The sequence below is a fragment of the Lampetra fluviatilis genome, chromosome 27 (genome assembly GCF_964198595.1).
Source record: "Lampetra fluviatilis chromosome 27, kcLamFluv1.1, whole genome shotgun sequence".
Taxonomy (NCBI): Eukaryota; Metazoa; Chordata; class Hyperoartia; order Petromyzontiformes; family Petromyzontidae; genus Lampetra; species Lampetra fluviatilis.
Genome location: NC_136301.1, coordinates 915,361 through 938,192, shown reverse-complemented (window position 1 = coordinate 938,192; position 22,832 = coordinate 915,361). Strand labels below are relative to the sequence as shown.

Sequence of the window (22,832 nt, the reverse complement as noted above, 5' to 3'; positions counted from 1 at the left end):
GTGCACGCTGCACATATTCAGATGCTTGTGTCTCTCCACTCAAGAAGCACAAAGTGGTCATTTTCTATGTTGGTGGCGTTTTGAGTGATGAAACTCTGTAGGACAACATTACATGGGCATGCATTATTTGCAAGCGCGCGCGTTCCAATACATTCATCGTGTGTGGGAAAACCTCAACTATTCGCACAGTTGATGGCGACAGGTGCCCCCTAAAGTAGTAAATAATGCATGTTTACAAGTGGGCAGGCGGGCGCGTGTACCCGTGGACGGGAAATGGCAGCGAACACAGGCGTGCGGCGACTCACGGCGGTGAATATTTCTGCAGCGGGGTGCTGGTTAAGACCATGCCACAACGGCGGGACGTGCGTGGATCTAGGGTTCCCCAACTATCAGTGCATCTGCAACTCGCGTTGGTCGGGCCTCGACTGTGAAAATCCCGGTAAGAGAGCCACTCTGCACCTCCGATTAGCACTTGGCTACATGCGGTGCGACAACATACGTACGTACATGTGCGTTTTGACAAATGTCGATTGCTCACGTGTATTTCTATCATAGTGTGTAAAATGGGTATCATGGATAAAAACTGACTACTTTTCATTTTACCAGCTAAGGCCCACCTAGCTGTTATAGTTCTTTTTCCCGAAGCGACCTGCCCATAACAAATGATAGCTCTACAAAGTGGCTTATCACGTGGAAATTGATAACAGCCTTATACACAAAACGCATGATGTTGATTCTTAATGTGGAGCGAAAAACTCTAGGATACGAAGAAAAATCCACGCGACCACAGGGAGAGACAGACAAGCAAACTCCAAATATACAAGCGCCTGGGTCAGGATCGAACCCACGACCTCTTGTATACCAGGCGAGGTAGTTAACATCTTGCCACGGTGGCGAGATGTTAGTGTCAAGAAACGCGAACGGTGGTGCTGTGTTAGAGCGTTGTTGCGCGTTGTTACGCTCTAACACTGCTCACCCCGAGTTATAAATGCTCTGATACGTGCATTGGCTTTGTGCTGTTCGCCTGTTGGCGTTGTTCTCTGGTCTGACACTGATAGTGAGACTCGGCCATTAAGAAGGCTGTCTCTGGTGCAGAGCATGTTTTGTTTGCATGTTCACCGCAAGTACGTGTGGTTAATGCAGTCTTGATTTCTTGCGAAATGAATCAATTTGGTGTTTGAACATCTTAACACCTGTTTTATTTCCAGAAAGGGTAAAACCTATTCTTATTTTTGAACAGAGATCAAGCTTGCGCACTATTCATCCGGCTGTGCCAAAGTGAGGGTTGTGAAAGTGTGGGGAACCAGAACCAATTCCAATATCATTCACCACTGATGGTAGCCATGGCCAGGAGTCGTTGCCATCGGCACTGTACATCACTGTGCTTCACACTGCAGTGCACTACATTTAGACCAAATAGTGCGTACGCAAAACACACGCGCTATTTTTTCCCATCAATAAATTACATAACATGTGACTGCAACTATATCAACAACAGCAGCAGCAGCAGCCAATCTTAAGACCGTGAGTTTACAACCCATCAGGGTCAATGCAGTAAACCCTTGTTAATTCGACACAGTTGGGGCTCTGGCCTTGCCGAATTATCCAATATTCCGAATTATGTACAATGGTACTCCCCACTGCTTCCTGCGCCCCAATAAAAACAAAATTTCAAATTTGTTTTCCAAACTCTTCACACACCATACGCATTGACACACAGCCTGCATCAATTTATCTAAAACTTTGGATTTGTCTCGCAGACTCAGGGATTTATGCATCGGTCCCGTTCTATTACTTCTTGATGTAGGTGTGGACGACATTCCTGAGTGGGTTGGCTTGCACAGAGTGCACATGAACAAGGTGAACGCTCACCACGCGCGTCGCCACCGGACCGAGCCGTTGTTTTGGTCGTGGCGCGCGGCGTCGCTTCACGTGCGTGCCGAAATTGGCCCATTCGGTACGGCAATTCGGCTCATGGCGAATTTCTAATACACCATATATATGCCGAAAGAGCAGCCGTACCAAATTATCCCCAATTACGAATCATCAAATCCCAAAATAACGAGGTTTACTGTATGTTGAGCATCCCGATGCGTAGATCACCACTTAGCTGGCACTGCGGTTCAACGGCAGCTGCCCTACGGATGGGCTTCTGGTGTCCACCTGAAACGTGGATCCCCATCGCCGGCTCAGAGACCACCGACGGACGAGCACCCCGCAGTGCTCGTCTGGTTACGTGAACACCAATTTGTTTACAAAAGGTTTATTTTTATTTGTATAGATTCGATCACGTTTAATGACACATTTATAATAGATCGCGTGAATATAAATGTGTTGTTAAACCGCCACCACCCATGTCAGGTGGTGGTGGGTTTAACGGCACATTTACTTATACGCGCTCTAACCCTCCCAAAAAAACCTTTATTATGGATATTATTGCTCGCCTGAGCCTGCTACTGCATGTTAAACTGACGGCTGGCACCGTAATAACAAATACGCCCCAAAAAACGTTACAATCTCGTGCACGCCTACACGTTCACCCGTTCACAGTTCGGGAAGTGGAGCTGATGAACTGCACGTCGCGCTACATGGAGCTGCAGATCCCGCTGAGCGAACTGAGCGAGCTCGGCCTCTCGCCGTCCGACGTCCACCTGGAGGACCCCTCGTGCCGTGGCTCCATCTCGGAGCAGTACCTGGTCCTGCACACCGACCTGCTCGGCTGTGGCTCCACGCTGGAGGTACGTGTGTTCGATACAACGTGTGACACTTTGTATCCGTGCAGTGCCCGTGTATTAGAGTATTCCCTCGTTTTTCCCGCATTTGCTCATCCGCGATTTTTGGCTGTCCACGAATCGCATTTTGAACTCTACACGACTGCATTGAGAGCGAGAAAGAGATATAAAGTGACGAGAGAGAACGCGATGTGAGAAAGTGATGAGATAAAGTGATGATGCGTATTGCCTCGCTGCAAAGCACCGTCATGTGGTTACCGCCACTTGGTGATGATTTGCGTTCCACGTACACTGCATGCAAGGCTTCAGAAGGGAACACGCTCTCAAAGCTGCGCTTTGTATGTATGTTGAACTTCTTTCGCTCCGTACGTAGCCAACCGTGCTAATCGGAGGCGCTCTGTCTCTCTCTGTCTATCTCTCCACAGACACACGACAACAACATCGTGTACTCGAACACGGCCTACGGCTTCGTGGCTGGAACCAGAGCCAAGAAGCTGCGCATCCCCATGCACTGTTACCTGGGTGCAGAGGGAAGGGTCATAGCGAGCTTCGCGCCCAGGTAATAACAGCAGCAGCAGCAGCAGCAGCCACTCACCAATATATCGAACGTCTCACTTTATATACGAGATAAATAACCGACAGGCCGAGCAGATTTTTTAAAATGTTTTAAATATATTTCAGAAGAGTCCTGGTAGGGAGCACAAACCGCGACGTAGCGGGTTGGGGAGTGGTGCAGAAATCCCTTGGACAGAAGTCCCAAATTCTCTCCTCCTGAGTTCACAGGCGGGGGTAGACTTGGCTCGCTGCTGCCCCACCGAGTGGGGACCGCGAGCGGGGTGTGTGTGTACTTTAATGTGGGCAGGGGAAGGTGAGGCAAGAACTTAAGAAAGGGAGTAGAAGGAGTGGGGAGAAGAAGGGGGGAGGGGAAGGCCGAGCAGATATTATTAGCGTCAATTGCAAATGCTAATGTGTTTGTCGGTGGCTACGATTCTTTGTCAACAAAATGCGACGCACGCAACGGAAGCTAACTGCGCACTTTGTTTTGTTATGGTGCGATTTCCAAAAATAATCGAGACCTTGGTGTGTTTTAAAAACATTCATTCACACCCCGATAGAACTGAAGTAGTCTCTAAGTTTCTCGTTTGAAAAATGGTACCATGTGACCCGTAACCTGAATCACACTTTAGATAAGTATGACAGCATTACGCGTGCAAGTGGACCGCAGCAGAAGAGATGGAACAATTGAGATAAGGTCACGTGGAGTGCCGGATGGCGAGGGTTGGCGAAGGCGTAGTGATGCACTCATCCAGCAGTATGTAGACAAAGACTGATGATGATGATGATGATAACAATAACAGCATTCCACATTTCTATGGAAACAGCCAGTTAGTGTGGTGCGCATTTGCGGCAAAAGAGGTCAATATACGTCCATAGTGGTGGAAAATCGGTGTCCTTGTAAACAAGATATGGTCACTGATCCATGCGGGTGTCTGTGCGCCCCCCGTCTCGCTGCAGGGTGTACGACAAGTACAGCTCGGGCACCTTCGACCTGAGCATCGCGATCTACACCAGCCAGGCCTTCAGTCAGGCCGTCCGCGCGTACCCATTCGAGGTGGACCTCGGAGCCCCGATCTACGCAGAGGTTGGAGAGACGAGCTTGCGTTGTGCCCACCGCTCTCGGTCGCACGGCAGCGTGATAAGAGGCACTGCCCATGGCTGCCATCACGTGGTTGCTGGATCGGTCGCATGGGCCGGTGAAAGCCAAGGGCTCAACCGACGTCGTCACAGCTACGTGAACGGCGTGCCGACTGTGCGCTTGGCTGACTCCCAAGTGGCCGGGTCACCCAATGACCACTTTCACTTCTACCCAACGACCACGCATTCCTCTTGTTTCACCAGGTGCTGCTCAACTCCTACGATAACGGCCTGCAGCTCCTGCTGGAGACGTGCAAGGCTTCCCCGAACCCCGGCGCCGCCGACAGCGAGTCCTACGTCATAATTCGAGATGGGTGAGAGAAGAAATAAAACGACTGCCACTTTTTCTGTGTGCATGTGACACCACCGTACTGTGTGCATCATGCACACAGACTCGAGAGAATCAAAATTGTGGCCATATTATTTTTAGACAGCAACAGACAACAGGGGACATCTTCTCATGGCTGATGTTGATGTAAGGTGGAGACAACTGCAACTTTACATTGAGGTGGTCGAGTCAGATGATTGCGTCAGGAGTAGCGGAGTGGCGTTTCATCGCCGTGACGATGCCTCCTTCATATTTGTGAATTGGACACTCAGACGTTATATATTCCATTGACCGTTCTGGGTGACCACAGTCGCACACAGCGGAGAGTTTTGCATTTCCCATGAGAGAACTGTACAACGGTCTCATTCTTGATAGGGGTCATCAGTGCAGCATAGCCATCACCATTTCCTGCTTTCTTGCACCTCAGGGGCTTTATTGATCACTTTGTGGCACAGATTGTCACTGCCTAAGGGTGACGATCAACCAATTCTAACGCTTCACACGGAGGCAATTTGGCAGGCTTGGAAAGCTCGGTGGACGACAGTCCTCCCATTGCTGTTTGGCTTAAGAAAGGGGTGGCAGGAAATCACACGTCAAAAAGGTGGATGTGTGTCATGCGTTGTGTTCGCGCCGAGCTCACGTGTGCTCATTGGCTCTTCTTTCGCTGGCGACGGCAGGTGCCAGGTGGATCCTTCCTACAGCACCTACTTCAGCGGCGACGAGAAGAGGCAGCACTTCAGCTTCCAGAGCGTGGAGTTCTTCAGCGGATCCCAGGTAAGCTCTTCCGAGGCCTCCCTTTAGCCGATTCAGGATCATTCCAATACACTCGGGGCTTCTGCGGAATGAGAACATGTTAAAAGCGCCCCGTATGATTTGATTTTGGTCTGCAGATGCATCTACACGCGTGCGTGGGATTTCCTAAACATTGTGAACATGAATGGGATGCTTGTGAAGTGCAGACTGACATTTTCCAGAATCTGTCACCGGAATATTGCAGAGTCGAATGAACTCTTCTTTCAATGAATTTTAGTCATGGTCACATTTATTTGTGTCGGGGTATGGGATCGTAAGTTCGTGATGCTATCCACCTCTCCTAAGTCTGTGGCTCATGTACCCTTAGCCTCTATTGTCTTTCACCCTCTGTCCTTTACACCCCTTCTTATTTAACCACAACGTCTTATCTCAGTAAGAATACCCCCCGCTTCGTGCAGGTTCATCAAGTCGTTGGGGTTCAATCATTCAGTCGGTGAAGTCGGAACCCAAAAGGCAAAAGGGCATGTACCGGAGGCCAGTCAGATATCAATCTCCCTAATGACTTCGGATGACTACGGCACAGGCCTGGTGATTTAAATATCTAACATATAACCCAGGAACACATACCTGTTCACCAATACGGTTGACCCGTATTCTTGTACAGGGAAATTGAGTTTCAGGTCCATGTGGCGTACAGTCGTCTATTGTTTGTGTCTCACCCTCGCGATGGGACTTTGTAGGATGAACGTTGAGATGTATAAGGGGGCACGGGGTGACCAACAAGGTTTGAATTGGTCTGTAATACAGAAGGCACTGATGAGGGGTTGACAGGTATGGGAACGTCTCAATCATTTCCAGAGTGAAACCCTGCTGGGATATTATGTCGATTTCTCTTTTTAAACATTTACACTCCTCAAAATAAATATTGACTGCGATATTAATTGAATTCGTGCAATGCATCTAATCGTGGAAGGGTTAGTCACCACATCGCGATATCCCACGCCAACATCTCCGTGTTGATGCCACCCAACATCTCCGTGTTGATACCATTCCACGATCACCACTGTCCCTGGGCAGGTGTACCTGGAGTGCAACGTGCGCGTGTGCAACATCTCGGACGTGAGCTCGCGCTGCCGGCGAGGGTGCGTGCGGTCCAAGCGCTCCGTGCGTGACCTCGTCGGCCCGGAGAATCGCGCCGAGCACAAAGTGGACCTCTCCCAGGGCCCCGTGCTGCTCCGCAAGACGCGCCAGGGTGAGCTCCTCCTTACTGATCGGCTACCATCTGCGTAAATGTGTGTGTATGTTGAACTTCTTTCGTGCTGTACGTAGCCAACCGAGCATAGCTCCAGTGGCTTGCTAATATCGGAAGGAAGAGCGTTCCAGACGGCCGCAGAAGCGCATCTGAAAGCGCGCGATGCGGTGACCGCCTTTTTTCGATGGCTTTAGCCAAAAGTCGCTGCGAGGGTGACTGGAGTTCGTGTGATGGTTTATGCTCCTTGATGAGATTAGCAAGGTATTGTGGTTAATTTGTGGCAAGCACTTTGTGTGTAATGTTCGTATCCATTATATACCTGCCAATCAACCTGCTATGCTAGAACCAAACAAATAACATTTATAATTATTGATTTGAAGCTTTCGTGACTTTACCGAAAAAAACAAAGAACATTTAGAATTGTCTGCTTTTTTTTTGGTCAGATACCAGGCATAGCCACCCTGTGTTACTTTGTGCTAATTAAATTTAATAGCTTGGAATTGCACCGGATCGCTTGTGACCTTGTAACCTTTGGTCCCCGCAGTCTCCGGCTTGAGCAGTTCGGCGCTGGGGTTGGTGTACGCGCTGGCCGCTGCTCTGACCGTCGCTGCCGTCTGCGTGGCTGTGGTGAAACTCTACGGTATCCACTCCAGAGCCACTCAGTACGAACTCATCATACCGATCGATGACTGAGTGGGACATGCACGGATCCGGACAAAGAGTCGCCGCTCTCCGTTGGCCCATAGAGGGGCGTTCATTTATTTTCATTCTCCAAACCTTACTCCAATATCAATGTTATAATCCCAATCTCGACCCGGGAGAATCTCGCCGAGTCTAGAATGTGTTTTCACAGGGAGGGTTTTAGACCAATGAGATCTTCATAAGTTGTGTTGCTCAGGGGAAACCAGGGTTCCTGATGAACGCACATGCATCCCGAGAAGAATATTCACACTCTATGCGGATCGCTTATCAAAAGCAGGGCTGTACTGCCCCCCGCCCCCGTGGATATCACTTTGGTGGGCTCTCAACTCAATATCCTTGAGCCTCATGGCTGTGTAATCAAGTTGAACTCTTAAGCCACTTAATCACGGTAGCGAGATACATCTAATCAATAAACATCGATTTTCAATTAATTATCTACAGTGTACTTTTAGCTATAGGTGTCTACAGACGAGTAGAAGTGTAGTGGCAGTCAAAAAAAAACCTGACAGCCCTTCAGCACCCATCCATAACTGCATCAACCGTGGACGTTGCTTGTCCATATTTTACCATGCTAATGTTACCATGCTAATGTTACCATGCTAATGTTACCATGCTAATGTTACCATGCTAATGTTACCATGCTAATGTTACCGAGCTAATGTTACCATGCTAATGTTACCATGCTAATGTTACCATGCTAATGTTACCTACGGCCTAGAATTACATTCAGGTTGCTTGGCTCGGAGCTCAATTAGCCAACCGCTCCACCACTGCTTGGCCCCCACATGTGTCGATGCAGGTAAACGCATTATTGTTATCACCTGTAACTCTTGTATCACGATTCATATATTTTCGTGTGAAAATAAAATGATTTGAAAATAAAATGCGTTCCCATTGCGTCATTCATCTTAATGGTATATACTGTACATGTAAAATCAGTGATAACGTGAAATTACCACATTACAAGGCTTAAGAAGAAAACTGCGGATGGAAAATGAATCTGGCCCTACGCGCACCGTGACCTCAGCATGTGGCAAAGCGACGATGGGAGCCCGCACCCTCGAGCCGTGGCTGAACGGCACCACGCGCCTGGAACGCTCCTTTCCACCGCACCTCCGATTAGCACGGCGGGCTACGTACGGCGCGAATGAAGTTCAACGCACGCGCGTGGCACCGCCACCCCCCCACCCGCATCCGAGCCGTTACCGACACTCGCAAACCTAACTCACAATGCCTCGCTTTTTCTATAGATACACGCGTCGCTACATTTCATTCTTCGCTGGAACGCACTACATGCCACGTGCTTTATTTGTGTTCAAGTTGTTTGTTCAGTGCCCTGGTCACGGCTCGGCATGTTAAGGCGCGACAGAACTTGTTATTCTGTGCCCGTATTGGCACATGTGCCACTATTATATATATTTTATAAGATTGAGTTTCTTCCCCAACCCCCACAGGGAGACACCTTCCTTTAGGTTTAGGGAAATGAATGCCAGAATAAAAGTCTCTGTGCAGTGTGGGTTGTTTGCTGGCCACGTTGATTCAAGCAAAGCGCCACCGGTCCAGGCATCGCTTGTTCTGAAATTACGATGCACTCCCAAGGCCGTGGGGCCAATGGCTGGTGAACTTTTTTTCAAATTTAATATATTACGGAGGGATGGGGGCCATCCATAAATGACGTCACGCACCTAGGGGTCGGGGGGGTCAAACATTTGTGACGATATGTGACGAGGGGGGGGGGGGGGTTTGAGAAATGTGACGTCACATCAAAATGCGCAACTTTAAATGAATATAGACAACACGTTCTACTTAATTAAATAGACTTTTTAATAAATGTTTTTTCCTACAACATCAGAGTGCAGCGCCACATTAAATACGCACTACAATGACACTAGTTTGCTACCTATTTTGCTACTTCATTCGTATTATTCTAATGTAAACATCTTACGCAGACGTAGACAGCGGTTTGTTCCTAGGCGACGTGTTTCGGAGCAGTGGCAGAGTGGGCTGCAGGTCACGCCGACAACTCCGCCAACCCGAGTTGAGTTCGTGGCGCGTGATGCGTGCGGACGGTCGAACTCATGTGGCACCAGTACGTGGCCAACCGTGCGAATCTGAACCAGTCCTGACCACCCCGACCGCTTTCACGAACCCGCTCAGGCGAGCACGCTGGCATGGGCAAGTCCTCCTCGCGCTGCAGTGCAGATTGACAAAGAGGGCGCACGCATTTGTTGCTAAAGCCGTGACGCTGCTTCCCGTTCTGCATTGCGCTGTCCAGCTGTACGCAAGCCAGTTTGATGTAGATAGGGCTGCCCTCTCTTCTTACTCGGCGATGCGGCAATGAATCTGATATGCCAGCCAGCCACGACTAGTCGAGTACAGAAAAGGGTCTGCAGCTGGCATGCTGTTCTTTGGAAACACCTCGTAAGCAGTATTTCTCATCAAGCCCCTGAATGCATGCCGATACGCTATTTATATCGCGATGGTGTCCATAACTGTATAGAGATCGTTCTGCTGATTTCATGGAGTGAACTGGATGCAACGCAATCAATATATTAGGGAACACATTTTTTATTTTTACGTGAATGCGATCGAGTGAACAGAACTTCGTGGCGCGAGTAGGAATAAGCGGTCGTCCAGCGCAGCGTCATCACACGAGGCAGTGGGATGCTGCTGGATGCTTCTAGATGCTACCCACGTGCCTTTGTCTTTGCTCAGCCTGCGTACGCGTCTCACGCGTTATCGCGGACTGTGCTTTACCCTACATTATACGTCTCGATTTGCAATAATTCTAAAGCAACACATGAAAATCAACAATAGTATCACAAGTTATCATGTGCCAGTCATGTTGGTGTTTTCGAAACCTACTACCCCCTAACCCCATAATTGTTGTTGTTGTTATTATAACGCAATTTTTCCATAGCGCGGTGTTCTTCAGGAACGCAACTATCGCGTTATAGGAGTACGAACCCTATATGCTGCCATATATTTAGCAGCAAACGGCACCTAAAGTGTCCAGCTAGATAGAGCTGTAACTATCAACTTTTGGGATAATTGATCAGTGCGTTAATTATTGATTCGATCAATTGAGCGATCTATTATCGTAAGAAACACGTGCATTGTCGTTCGCATAGACGACGAGGGGGGGGGGGGATGACCACGCGTACACCTCAAACTTGCGTGGTTCAAGGCGGACGGGGTTTCGTGGATTTGAAGATGCCACGGGCATCAACATCGTCACTGTGCCACAACTGGTCGTACACTGGGTTGAGCTACCCACGATTTGGAAGGCAGATTGAAGGCGTCTTGCCATTTTTAGAACGAGTGCCAATTAATCAATTATTTTTTGTTTAAGATTAAAAAAAATAATCAATAACTTCGGCACTATGTAGCTGTCTGTACCTTCTGTGAGTTATAATGCTAGTTGACACATACACAATCCGGCTTTACAGAGTGTGTGGATGCTGCATTTATAACACTTTTAATTCGTGAATACCCTATATTACTTCATGAAGATAAGCAACACGTGTATGTTTACCAATATAAGTTGGTAGATGCGAGCTGTTTAGCCAAACTAAGCCATAACATTACCTTACAACTTGGTGATTTTATCCAAATGAACTGAGCATTTTAAAATGTCGCCGCAAAAGATGCCTTGTATTTCTATTCACTTATTGAATGTTTGGTAATTTTCTCTCAATTCTATTCTGATCGTGCCATCGGCACCACGTCACGTGATGACGTTCCCACGCGGGTCCCTTGCAGAGCAGTGCGACCCTCTGGTTTGAGAAGGGCCCAGGGAAGCAGAGCCTACAGAGCCACCTCCGAGGAGATTTCTTCCACTGACCTCTGGGCTACAACAGGAGTAGCTGGAAGCACTTTCCCCACCCACTCGGCACATGAAACCGAAGGTTTGGATGCATGGCAGTCAAACCAATAACTTCCTTCTCAGAGGTGGAATTGAATCCAAGTAAGGGTAGAACCTCGTTTCACGCGATGACTTTTTGTCCGTGAGCACACCGCCATCAACTTGCCGCGTTGCAGAATGCAGTCTAATCCCAGGCGGCTGCCTGGATTCGAACTCAGGTGCTCAGAGGTGCCAGCTCAGTGCACTGATCTCTGAACCACTCGGCCACCTCGCGACTGCATTTGAGTTGTTAATCTGGCCATCGACTTGCACTTAGATGACACACAGTTCCAGGGGGAAGTTGACTTTCGAATGAATGCCCCGGGTGGTTTGGCGTGCAGGCTACGATACTTACTATTTATGTAAATGAATATGAAAAAGGGCACACGAGGACTGGAAATGCCAGACAATTTGAGTTCCTGTAAGATCTGACGTGAACCAAACACCTTATCACAAAGCTTTGAACCCTCAAACCTTTGTCCCCCTCCCACCAGAGCCGCCACAAACGATCTCCCATCAACCACCACGGCACAACTCTGCGACCTCCACCTGTCACCCTGACGCTCGTCAAACGCCGAGAAGACGACGGCGTGTGGGGGCCGAGTCCGAGTCCGAGAGGCAAAACCTAAACAACGGAGTAAGAGACGGAACGGGCTGCCGGCTGCCCGGCTCCTTCTCTCGCCATGCCACTCGCGTTCTGCCCGCTGCTGATGGTCGCGGTCGCGACTTTCGTCTCACGAGGCGCTGCTCGTAAGTTTGAAACTCACGGAGGCTCTCAATCTCATGTTGCCGACGAGGTGACCGATTGTTGACAGACACTGGGGGGGTTTGAGGGCGCCGCCAGCAAAGTGGGCCTCGTTGAGAAATAATGCGGCGTTCGTAACAGTGATTTTGATTGTCTTCTAAAAGTAGTTGTCATTTAAAAAAAAAAGTGATAGTCACACGTGCACTCGTCATAATGATAATCGTGAAACGTCTATTTTGCGATGGAAACGTGGACAAACATCTAAAACGAAATCGGTAGAAGTGAATTCAACGTGCAACCCCCCCCCCCCCATTGATTTATAGTGCGTTGATCACACATCAACAAACATCGATCACTCATCAACACACATTGACCACACATCAACACACATCGATCACACATCAACAAACAACAAATCGCTGTTCATGGCAGAGCCGGGTGTCATCAGCGTAGCGACGGTGGCCACTGCCGAACTTGAGATGATTTGGCCAAGTGGAAGGAGACGTTGTCAGGAGAGCGGAGGACGAAGGCGGAGCCTTGTGGTACACCACAAAGCAACGTTCCCTGGGATAAGGTGGTGGCCTTTGTATTGAAGCATCGAGGAGCGTTTGAGACGGGACAGACATTTCCAAGGTTGATGGGGCCCGTCGTGAGTTGTGTTAGCACGCCAGTGACCGCGGTCGTTTGTACTTTGAACTTCTTTCGCACCGTGCGTAGCCAACCGCGCTAATCGGAGGTGCACGAGGGAAGGACAACAGACTAAAGGCAGAAAAGGCAGTTCTCAAGAAATTAGTTTGAAAACTCGGCCACCCTAATGACGACTCAGCCATCACTGACACAACTTATGACAGTCCCCCAACAAACTTGGGGGTGCCTCGTCCATTCCCAAATGCTCCTTTGCTGTAATAGTACCGGAGGTACCCATGGCAGTGACTTCGACACGGCTGGTCATGTCTTGGTGCTTTGGGAGGCTAGACTCTGCTGGGTAGAGGACGGACTAGAAAATTAAACGTGTTTTGAACGGTAATCACGAAGAACACCGTCTCTGTTTGCGTGTCTGTTCTGACTGTGTCGCCTTCAGCCGAGCCATCGGCACCACGAGTGCGTTCACTGCAATGTTGTTGGTGCGAGTGGCTTCTCAACTGAGCTCTGTATGACAGTGAGTGTGCATTGTGATATCGAACGTTCGTCTTTATACCCCCCCCCCTCCTGCTTGACCATCTCATTTCATAGTTCACGACCTTTGGACGCGTGCGAAGAAAGAGCGCCAGAGCTCAATCGGATTACTCCGGGCATAGAGATTCTGATTCTTAAACCGGTTTATTTTACCGGTTAACGGTTACGAGCTTTCAGTTCGTCCCCACTCCCTGCGCGTGACACAGCAGCCTCCCCCCTGCCCTGCCTGGCACGCCAGGCCGTGCTACGTCGTGCCATGGTCGGGGCAGTGAGAGGAGCCACCCATTCATTTATAACACCCAGCGAGGTGCTGCTCCGCACGTTTCTTCCGAGGCAGTTCCAACAGTTCCACTTCCACAGTTCCAATAGCTCCACTTCAAGCAGCTGCTTGTGTGGGGGGTGGGGGGGGGGACGACGACACCCAAGCGTAGCTCACCTCTTGCCTTGAACAAGCGAGACAAAAACAATACATCACTGACACGGAAGAAATGTCACCCCAAGTGTTAATCAATGTTTGCATTTTGTTGTTTTAATGGAATCACCGCCATCATCATCACCCCCACGTGGAGCAGAACCACCGACCTCCGCTGCTGCCGGTAAGAAACACAACTTTTGGGGATTCAGAGCTAATGACTGAGCATACCTCATTTTAACCGTGGACATGTACACGTTGATCTCTTCAACGAACTGGGTGCATGCACGCGGCGCGCACGCACGCAGCCAGCCGTGCTCATCTTCCACAAACACCCGACGTCTCTACACCCAGCCGGCCCGAAACATAACCGCGCCACCGTCTGAATAATCTTGATTTGAAGCTTTCGTGACTGCAGGAATCCATACTCTTTGGTTCTTTCGGTAAAGTCACGTAGGCAGAAAAATAAAACAAAATATTACAAATATTTTTGGTTTTATAATAAATATGTTTTGTTTTATTTTTCTGCCTACGTGACTTTACCGAAAGAACCAAAAAGAGTATCGTCTGAATACTCTGCCCCGCTTTGTTCCACTGCGTGTCGCCAACATCATCAGAAACGTCGTCGTCGGCGGCGAGACGGGCGGAGCTGATGAACTGCACGTCGCGCTACATGGAGCTGCAGATCCCGCTGAGCGAACTGAGCGAGCTCGGCCTCGCGCCGTCCGACGTCCACCTGGAGGACCCCTCGTGCCGTGGCTCCATCTCGGGGCAGCACCTGGTCCTGCACACCGACCTGCTCGGCTGTGGCTCCACCGCACAGGTTATCCGCAGAATCGTGTTCACACAAACACAACGATGACTCCCAGTGGCATTAACAGACTGTTGGGGCAAAGCGCTGTTAGCGAGCAGCACATGTGAAGGTCGGTACACGGCACACACGAGGGGGTGGATTGGCCAGCACCACGCCCGGCCGCCTTTGTCTCCCCAGTGACGATGTTCACACACCGTTACACCAGGTACTCATTTCAGGCTGAGTCGACCTAGGGGAGCCCCCCCCCGTAATCCGTGGGTCAAACAAAAGACTCGAACCGCCGGGTGTACGGCAGGGAGAGAAGTTCACGCGAGAGGTCTCACGTTTGGCGCACTGGTCCCTCGCTGACCAGGCGCGCGACTAACGAACGAACGGACGAATTATACCGAGAGAACGAAAGCATTTTGACAACACAAAACGCGCACATCAGAGACACGACATATTGACCGGGGAGTTACAAGTTGAAGTTCGGCTTGGGCCGGAGACGTCTCTGAGACAAAGGGGCGAGGGTGGATTGACGAGAGCCATGACGGACTGGCAGTCGACAAGGCAACACGCCAGACAGGGGGAGAGCCACCCTCGGACACCGAGGGGTCAGATTTTAGATCACGTGCAGGAGAGACAGAGGTCGATTACCGGGGCATCACAAGACCCACGTGGGATGGTGACGACGTCGGGGAGGCAATTCAGAGGTGGATCGAGCGTGGCTGTGCACAACAGGCGCTGGAGGCGCCCTCGCTTTAATCCCTCTCCCCGCCCCAGGCACACGATGGCAACATTCACTACTCGAACACCGCGTACGGATTTGTGTCGGGAACCAGTGCCAAGAAGCTGCGCATCCCCATGAACTGCTACATCGGCTCCGAGGGAAGGGTCATCGCGAGCTTCGCTCCCAGGTGACCTCGCCTGGGGGTCGCGCGTTCGCCACCCCGGAGTTGTAAGATTCACTCACCTGCCTGGTGAGTGCTGTTACGACTCCACTCACCAGGCTGTCGCCTGATGAAGCTAGTTGTAATTGCTGGCGAAACGTCGTACTCAGATGGCAAATGTTGTGGCTTGGCTCTCCAACACACCGGTTAGTGCTGTACGAGTGACGAATTGGCCACGTTCTGTTTACGCGACAACCCTTACTAGTTGACTGTCGGGTGGTGGCGGGTTTTAACGACACATTTATATATTTACGCGATCTAACCCAAAAAAACCTCAATTTTGGTTGCCTGGTGTGTTCACCACAACGATACGCGCCACCTGCTTGTTCAGTTGGGCGTTAATGAGATCCCGTGGCATCATTCAATGGTCTAAACTTGTCAAAATTACCAAAAATGCTCATTTAGAATCTATGCAATAACCATCGCCACCCTACTGCGAAAACAAGGCCGGACCCTCCTGAAGAGTCTTAAGGCTCGTTCAGTCCTTACAAGCATAATAACTACAACAGCCACTTGTAATCTGCATTGTATGATTATGTCAATCCCAGTTATTAATTCACGATGAGCGACAGGGAGCGTGGCATGCACCTGGGAAAACATGATTGCAATTCTTGCTCAAAAAATATAAAACGACGCTATTTTTATTTTACCAGGTAAAGCCCACTGAGCTATGTAGCTCTATTTCAGACGCGACCTGGCTTTCACAAATGATAGCTCAACGAAGTGGCTTATCGTGTAGAAATTTATAGCGGCCAAATAACCTAAACGCGCGTTTCTAAATGTGAAAGGAAACCCCGGAGGACCCAGAGAAAAATCCCCATGACCACGGGGAGAGAGACATGCAAAATGTATACAGGTGTAAGCGTTGCGATCGAACTCACGACTTCCTGTATACCAGGCGATGTAGTTAACATCTCGGCACGCGCGGCTCATTATGAGACCTTCAGGTGGCGGTGCCTGTTCGCTTGTAAGACGCGTGCGCTGACGTGGCAATGCGGGTGTCTGTGCGCCCCCCGTCTCGCTGCAGGGTGTACGACAAGTACAGCTCGGGCACCTTCGACCTGAGCATCGCGATCTACACCAGCCAGGCCTTCAGCCAGGCCGTCCGCGCGTACCCATTCGAGGTGGACCTCGGAGCCCCGATCTACGCAGAGGTTGGAGAGACGAGCTTGCGTTGTTGGATCGGTCGCGTCGGCCGGTGAAAGCCAAGGGCTCAACCGAAGTCGTCACAGCTACGCTAACGGCGTGCCGACTGTGCGCTTGGCTGACTCCCAAGTGGCCGGGTCACCCAATGACCACTTTCACTTCTACCCAACGACCACGCATTCCTCTTGTTTCACCAGGTGCTGCTCAACTCCTACGATAACAGCCTGCAGCTCCTGCTGGAGACGTGCAAGGCTTCCCCGAATCCAGGCACCGCCGACAGCGAGTCCTACGTCATAATTAGAGATGGGTGAGAGAAAAAATAACGAAAGCGATGCTTTTTTATGGATGTATCTATGTACGGCGAACTTCTTTCACACCGTACGTAGCCAACCGTGCTAATCGGAAGTGGGGGTGAGGAAGCAGCCACAGTTCTGTAAGCATACCACAAGGTGGACCCTCGTTCAACTTTGAATTCGTTTTTTTAAAATAACAGTTTCCATTTCATTCCATATTGCCGTCCAATACTGCATGCAATAGCAGTATTGGACGGTCCGTTTGTATGGCTAGCAGGCAATGTGATGATCCAGCGATTAAAACCATATTTCAAGCTCATGATACATGCGTTGTATCATGCGTGCACGTTTTCATTATTGATGATTAATGATTTGTGCGAGTTATATGGAAATTATATGCAACTAACACATTTAGGCTCATGGGATAAATAAGGCAATACAAATGAGAGAGAAAAAAATAAATTACGTGCAATTTTCGAACTAAATGCTACCACCTTAATCAATATTCTGAATCAAGGAGAAAGCCAAGGGCTCAATCGAAGTTGGGTGCCGTGGTGGCAAGATGTTGACTATCTGGCATGCAGGAGGTTGTGGGTTCGATCCCGACCCTGATGCCTGCTGTATATTTGGAGTTTGCGTGTCTCTCTCACATAATCATCACGTTGGCTAGGAGATGTTAACTACCTCGCCTGGTTTGCAGGAGGCCTGGGTTCGATCCCGACCCTGACGCCTGCTGCTGTATATTTGGAGTTTGCGTGTCTCGTTCTCCCCGTGATCACATGGATTTTTCTCCAGGTCCTCCACATTTCGAAAATGTATTTTAGAGTATTTGGCTGCTATAAATTTCGGCGTGATAAGCCACTTGATTAGGGTATCATTTGTGATAGCATAATTATTTTTGAAAAACAGGGAAATATCTCAGTGGGCCTTACCTGGTAAAAATTAAGTTTAAATATTTATAGAAATTGAGAATACGTGTTAAACTGAGAATGTGGTTGTTGAAATTGTAATTATGAACGTGTATGCTACAACTTGCTCCTCTGAACTTGCTTGTGTTTTGTGGACTCTTTGTCTGCCGACTGCAGGTGCCAGGTGGATCCTTCCTACGCCACCTACTACAGCGGCGACGAGAAGAGGCAGCACTTCAGCTTCCAGAGCGTGGAGTTCTTCAGCGGATCCCAGGTATACAAGACTCACGAGCCCTCATCCGAGATGTCATTCGTACATGAAGTGGCCTCTCCGATGTTTCAAATGTACAGTGATATTGGGTACGCTTGTGGAGAGCCAATTCAGATGTGCAGACCCTGAATTCATAGATCCTAAAGTACACGGTAGTAGTATTTCCTCCCTCCCCCCCCAGATGTTTGTCAGGACAGAGTGGTGAATGCTTTTGAGGCAGCTCTCAAACAGAGAAAATCTCAAGATGTGGTGGTACGATTCCCGTGGCCGCCCTGGTGAATACCGTGTGTGTGTTAACCAAAAAAAACGTGTCGTCTGAATCCCAGTGGATGTTAAACAAAATGCGATGTTTTTCGAAAAATGGGCCAGTCTGTCCATGGCATGGCCCAAACACGCCGGTTGGCATGGTCTAGCGGTGGCACGCTAGTCGCTCGTTGCAGAGGTTCATGGTCCAAAGCCCGCAGCCGCCCTGATTAATACTGCAGGTGTAGTAACAGTATGTTAATACATTGGATGTTAAAGATCCCGTGACGTTATTCGCAAGAGTAAGCCATTGTGTGCTGGTGCCATTGTCCAAATAAAATGAAATAAATCACCTGCAATGGACTCCAGTGGAATGTACATGATGCACACCTGTGCAGGGAGTTCCTCGTCTATTTATTGACTTCATGTAAGCCAGGTGAACCTTTAAAAAGAGGTCAAAGTAACATGGTATGCCTCAACAGGCCTGTATCTCATCTCCTGGTTAAACAAATGATACTACTACTACGACTACTATCAGAACCTCTAATTAGCACGGTTGGCTATGTATGGTGCGAAAGAAGTTCAAGTATATGTACATAGACACATCGGTGTCTGTTGATGTCCCTGGGCAGGTGTACCTGGAGTGCAACGTGCGCGTGTGCAACATCTCGGACGTGAGCTCGCGCTGCCGGCGAGGGTGCGTGCGGTCCAAGCGCTCCGTGCGTGACCTCGTCGGCCCGGAGAATCGCGCCGAGCACAAAGTGGACCTCTCCCAGGGCCCCGTGCTGCTCCGCAAGACGCGCCAGGGTGAACGGACGTTGATTCATCAGTCGGTTATCTCCGATACGTTGGAAGAATATAGAAAAAAAATTAACTCACCTCGCTAACAATAAAAAAAAGTCTACATTTCCCATGGAAAATAAGGCATCGGATGCACGTATTTGATACTCTCCTTGTATTACTTTGAATCAACAGGGAAGGTTCATCTTCTTTAGACCCTGGCCCTTCCTCTTTACACTCCACCCCTTCCTTTTCAGGCCCCGCCCCCTTTCTTTGTAGACCCCATCTCCTTCCTCTTTAGGCCCCGCTCCTTCCTCTTCAGGACAGTTGCATTCCTTTGGACACGGGATTGGGCTGGTTTGGGTCGTGGCGGGGGTTGTGGAAGATGGGTGAGGTTGAGAGTGCATGTGCAGCAGTCGGTACTGGTGGGTGGGGACAGTGGGTTAGGGGTGGGGCAGCTTCATGACAAATTATATCCCTCTGAGAACAATATTACATTTTTTCCCAGTACCCTGCTGTTCAGAAATCATATTGTCTATTGTAGTCACGGTGTATGGATTCCTCAATTATCTACAAATCATCAAGGATTCTCTGATAAACCAAGCGGCAGAATCAAAGCATAATATCAATTGCAGCCCTAGAAATTGCTGCGATTGTGTACAAATGTTGTGATCTCCTGCACAACCCTTAAACGTGGCGATCTCCATGTAAAATAAGACTTTAAATAAAAGCAGCAATTATGAAATCATTCATAGGCAGTGCTCATTTCGTCGCTGTCAATAGAAGTGAAGCGAGTTTGCTTGAATTAACATTTTTAAAGATCGATTTTCTAAATCAAAAGTCATTGTCTCTCTAAACAGAGGCGAAGGAGCAGTGTTTATCGACATTGGATCCTGAGTCGGTGATGGAAATTCCACAATACGTGCCATATGGCTAGATTGATGGGATAAATTGGTGTATTAATAAAGTAGTATTCTATCTTACTTTGACACAACATGGAGTTAGCTTGCGATGTAATCTTGGCGCGCGAATCTCTTCATGAGAGCAGCTCCTCTTATCAGAAATGTCTCTCCTACCCCACGTCACCATCGTCAATATTCGGGGTCACATCATCGATCAGAAGCTTGACAATGCGGAACGCCACTCTCTACAGACTCAAAGCTTCAAAACATCTAGCATTGTGTCAGAGAGATCCCACGTGGGAGACGTCAGAAGCAGTTCCGTGGGTGGTATCATTATCCTCAAGGATTCTTCACCGTTAACATCTCGCGTTGCTGCCATTAAGTGACCTGACTATTCGACAGTGGCGGCTCCTGCAAAATCTCTCAGGGGGGGCAAATGTCTGGATGATTGATAAGGATAAGGTCCACCCATGCAATGGATAAATTAACGCTTAAGCATGTAAAGGCAACTTCACTTCTTTAATATTAATGCAAAATAAAGTGAATCTTACAATACATCTTGTTTGTTTCTATACTCACTATTATTACAATCCACTCAGTTTCTTTTATTAAAGATTCCACTAGGTGGCGACAAATAATATTGTTGGATGAAACATGCTTACGTATGATGACGTAAGCACGTTAGTGCGAGCCCTCCCGGAAGCCGTAGAGAATGCATTGCAGCGCCCGCCGTTCGAAAAAAAACATCTTTGAATGTAAGTCTATGGGACCACTCGGGGCGATTTTCAGCCGGAGTGAAATCGCCCAAAAAGAGGCGGTACTCCACAGAACGTGACATGACGCTGATTGGACTATATCCAGCGGCACAGTGACGGCTAGCGTGACTCTGTGGTTGAATGACATTGGTGGTGCGTCGCCCAATCGCCCTAATGAAGAAACCGCCCCTGCTATTCGATAGCACAATTGCGATACGATTAGCGATGTAAACAAAAACATTCGCAATGCGCCGCTGAGACCCGTCCATCCGATGGGTGCGGGGTGGACTTGTTGTTGTTGTGACTGCCGTGTTTATTATCCCCGCAGCTTCCGAAGTGAGCGGCGCGCTATTCGGAATGGTGTACGCGCTCGCCGCTGCTCTGACCGTGGCCGCTGTGTGCGTGGCCGCGGTGAAGATCTTCCACCTGCGCAGCGCCGGCGCCCAGTACCAACTTCTCGTCCCCAACGACGAGTGAAGAAGGGGCGAGAGGTCGCGCACTATTTAACCAGGGGCGCGCACCTTACTTACTTCCTTCTGCCTAATTGCACAAGTATCTCATTGTTCGAGAGCAGCTCCGATCGCAAAGGCGACCTCTTTCGTGAGATGGAGAAGTGGGGTTGCTGTAATACCACTTCCATTGAAATGTAGTGGGATGGGAAATTCGCCACCCGACTTGAAATGAGTTTGTTAAGACAGGACAACATCAGCATCACGGCAGATCCAGGATGGTGATGCTCTGCCAGCTTCTGGCCTGAGGGAGGCAGCACTGGCGATGTATTTGATTCCAGGATCTGGTAGAAAGAAGTGTAGTGTGTGGCTGTATGGGGAAACAAAAATCTGCGTCTTTGGAGTGAGTCATTTGCAAAAGTCTTCAAGTGACTGCGGCCACCAAGTGAACTCGTAAAGAGTAATCGAATGCCTTAAATTCCGTTGTAAAATGTTAAGGGAAGAGTGCGTAAATGTATTTCTCATTAAATAATTATTTTAAAATGTCGATTGCTGTGAGTGGAAGGTGCCCTGCGTGAAGAGTAAGAGAGCTGAGGAGTGCTTGCTCAGGGTGTGGTGTCTGTTTAGGTCTGTTCATTAAACACACTTGTCTCTGCAAAACCTGTCTGCCTTGCTCTTTGTATGTGTGTATGTGGAACTTCTTTCGCACCGTACGTACCCAACCGTGCTAATCGGAGGTGCCGGAACATGCAATCAAATGATCTTGTGCCAATGGCACACGTATAGCCCTTTTGTCAATCCACTGCTGGATGAGGGCCACCCTACGCCCTGCGGGTTAAGGTCGCGGTGGTTAGTTTACCACACTTCTCCACGCACATATTCATTTAGTGATCGAATGTTGTCACACGTGACTACACAGTTAAAGCAGCACGTGTCACGTGTTAACCGGGATCACGAAGATCCGGGCCGGACAACCGCAGCTTTAGATTCCCGGACATTTCGAGGGATTCGCTGCGAGACGGGAGGTGGAGACACGGCAAGTTGGAGGCGGGGAGAAGAGACGCGTGAACATTCAAAGAGAGTCCAACAAAATTGATGTTGCTCCACCGCCCCTGCTGACCGACCAACATGTAGCCCCGCACCATCGGGACAACTTGACTGTGCGCTCGCATGTGGAGGTGAACGAGCCCTGGCTGGTCCTGGCGGGTGGTGGGACTGAACCCATTGGGTGGTGGCACTGGTACCTGCGGGTTATCACTAGAATCGCCGGCCCGCCAGCGTAGATCCATCCGGAGTGCGCTGGTTCTCCGAGCGAACTCGCCGCTTGGCCTGGCAGTGAAGCTGCTTGCGGTGCGGGCGCCGCGTGAGTCTGGCAGACCGGTGGGACCCTTGCTCAGGCACAGAGTTGCGGCATTGTACATTTACAATGACATTGACAGTGACATTTACAATTGTAAAGGTTGTGGATTTATTCTCCAACACACCGGTGTGATGTACTTGTAACGAATTGGCATGTTTTGTTTACGTGACAAACCTTACTAATTGGCTGTGTCGGGTGGTGGCGGGTTTAATGACACATTTATATATTTACGCGATCTAAATCCCCCAAAAACCTGTATTATGGATGGTATTGGTCGCAAAAG

General features: G+C 49.3%; 2 protein-coding genes across 2 annotated transcripts in view; both read left to right on the top strand.

The window, feature by feature from the left end:
• Positions 1-22,832, top strand: part of LOC144942438 (scavenger receptor cysteine-rich domain-containing protein DMBT1-like) — a 132,162-nt gene that overhangs the window by 71,730 nt on the left and 37,600 nt on the right. The window lies entirely within an intron of this gene.
• On the top strand, positions 274-21,217 carry LOC144942426 (CUB and zona pellucida-like domain-containing protein 1). The gene is made up of 8 exons (XM_078869298.1): positions 274-439; positions 2,551-2,738; positions 3,158-3,291; positions 4,248-4,374; positions 4,596-4,741; positions 5,433-5,529; positions 18,936-19,110; positions 21,069-21,217. The coding sequence occupies exons 1-8, from the start codon at positions 274-276 to the stop codon at positions 21,215-21,217; spliced, it is 1,182 nt and encodes a 393-aa protein (XP_078725424.1).

Excerpts from the sequence above, each read along its gene's own strand:
- LOC144942426 (XM_078869298.1), top strand. The coding sequence starts at position 274 with ATGGCAGCGAACACAGGCGTGCGGCGACTCACGGCGGTGAATATTTCT. Across the intron at positions 3,292-4,247 it reads ATAGCGAGCTTCGCGCCCAG|GGTGTACGACAAGTACAGCT; the intron begins GTAATAACAGCA and ends GTCTCGCTGCAG. Across the intron at positions 4,742-5,432 it reads TACGTCATAATTCGAGATGG|GTGCCAGGTGGATCCTTCCT; the intron begins GTGAGAGAAGAA and ends TGGCGACGGCAG.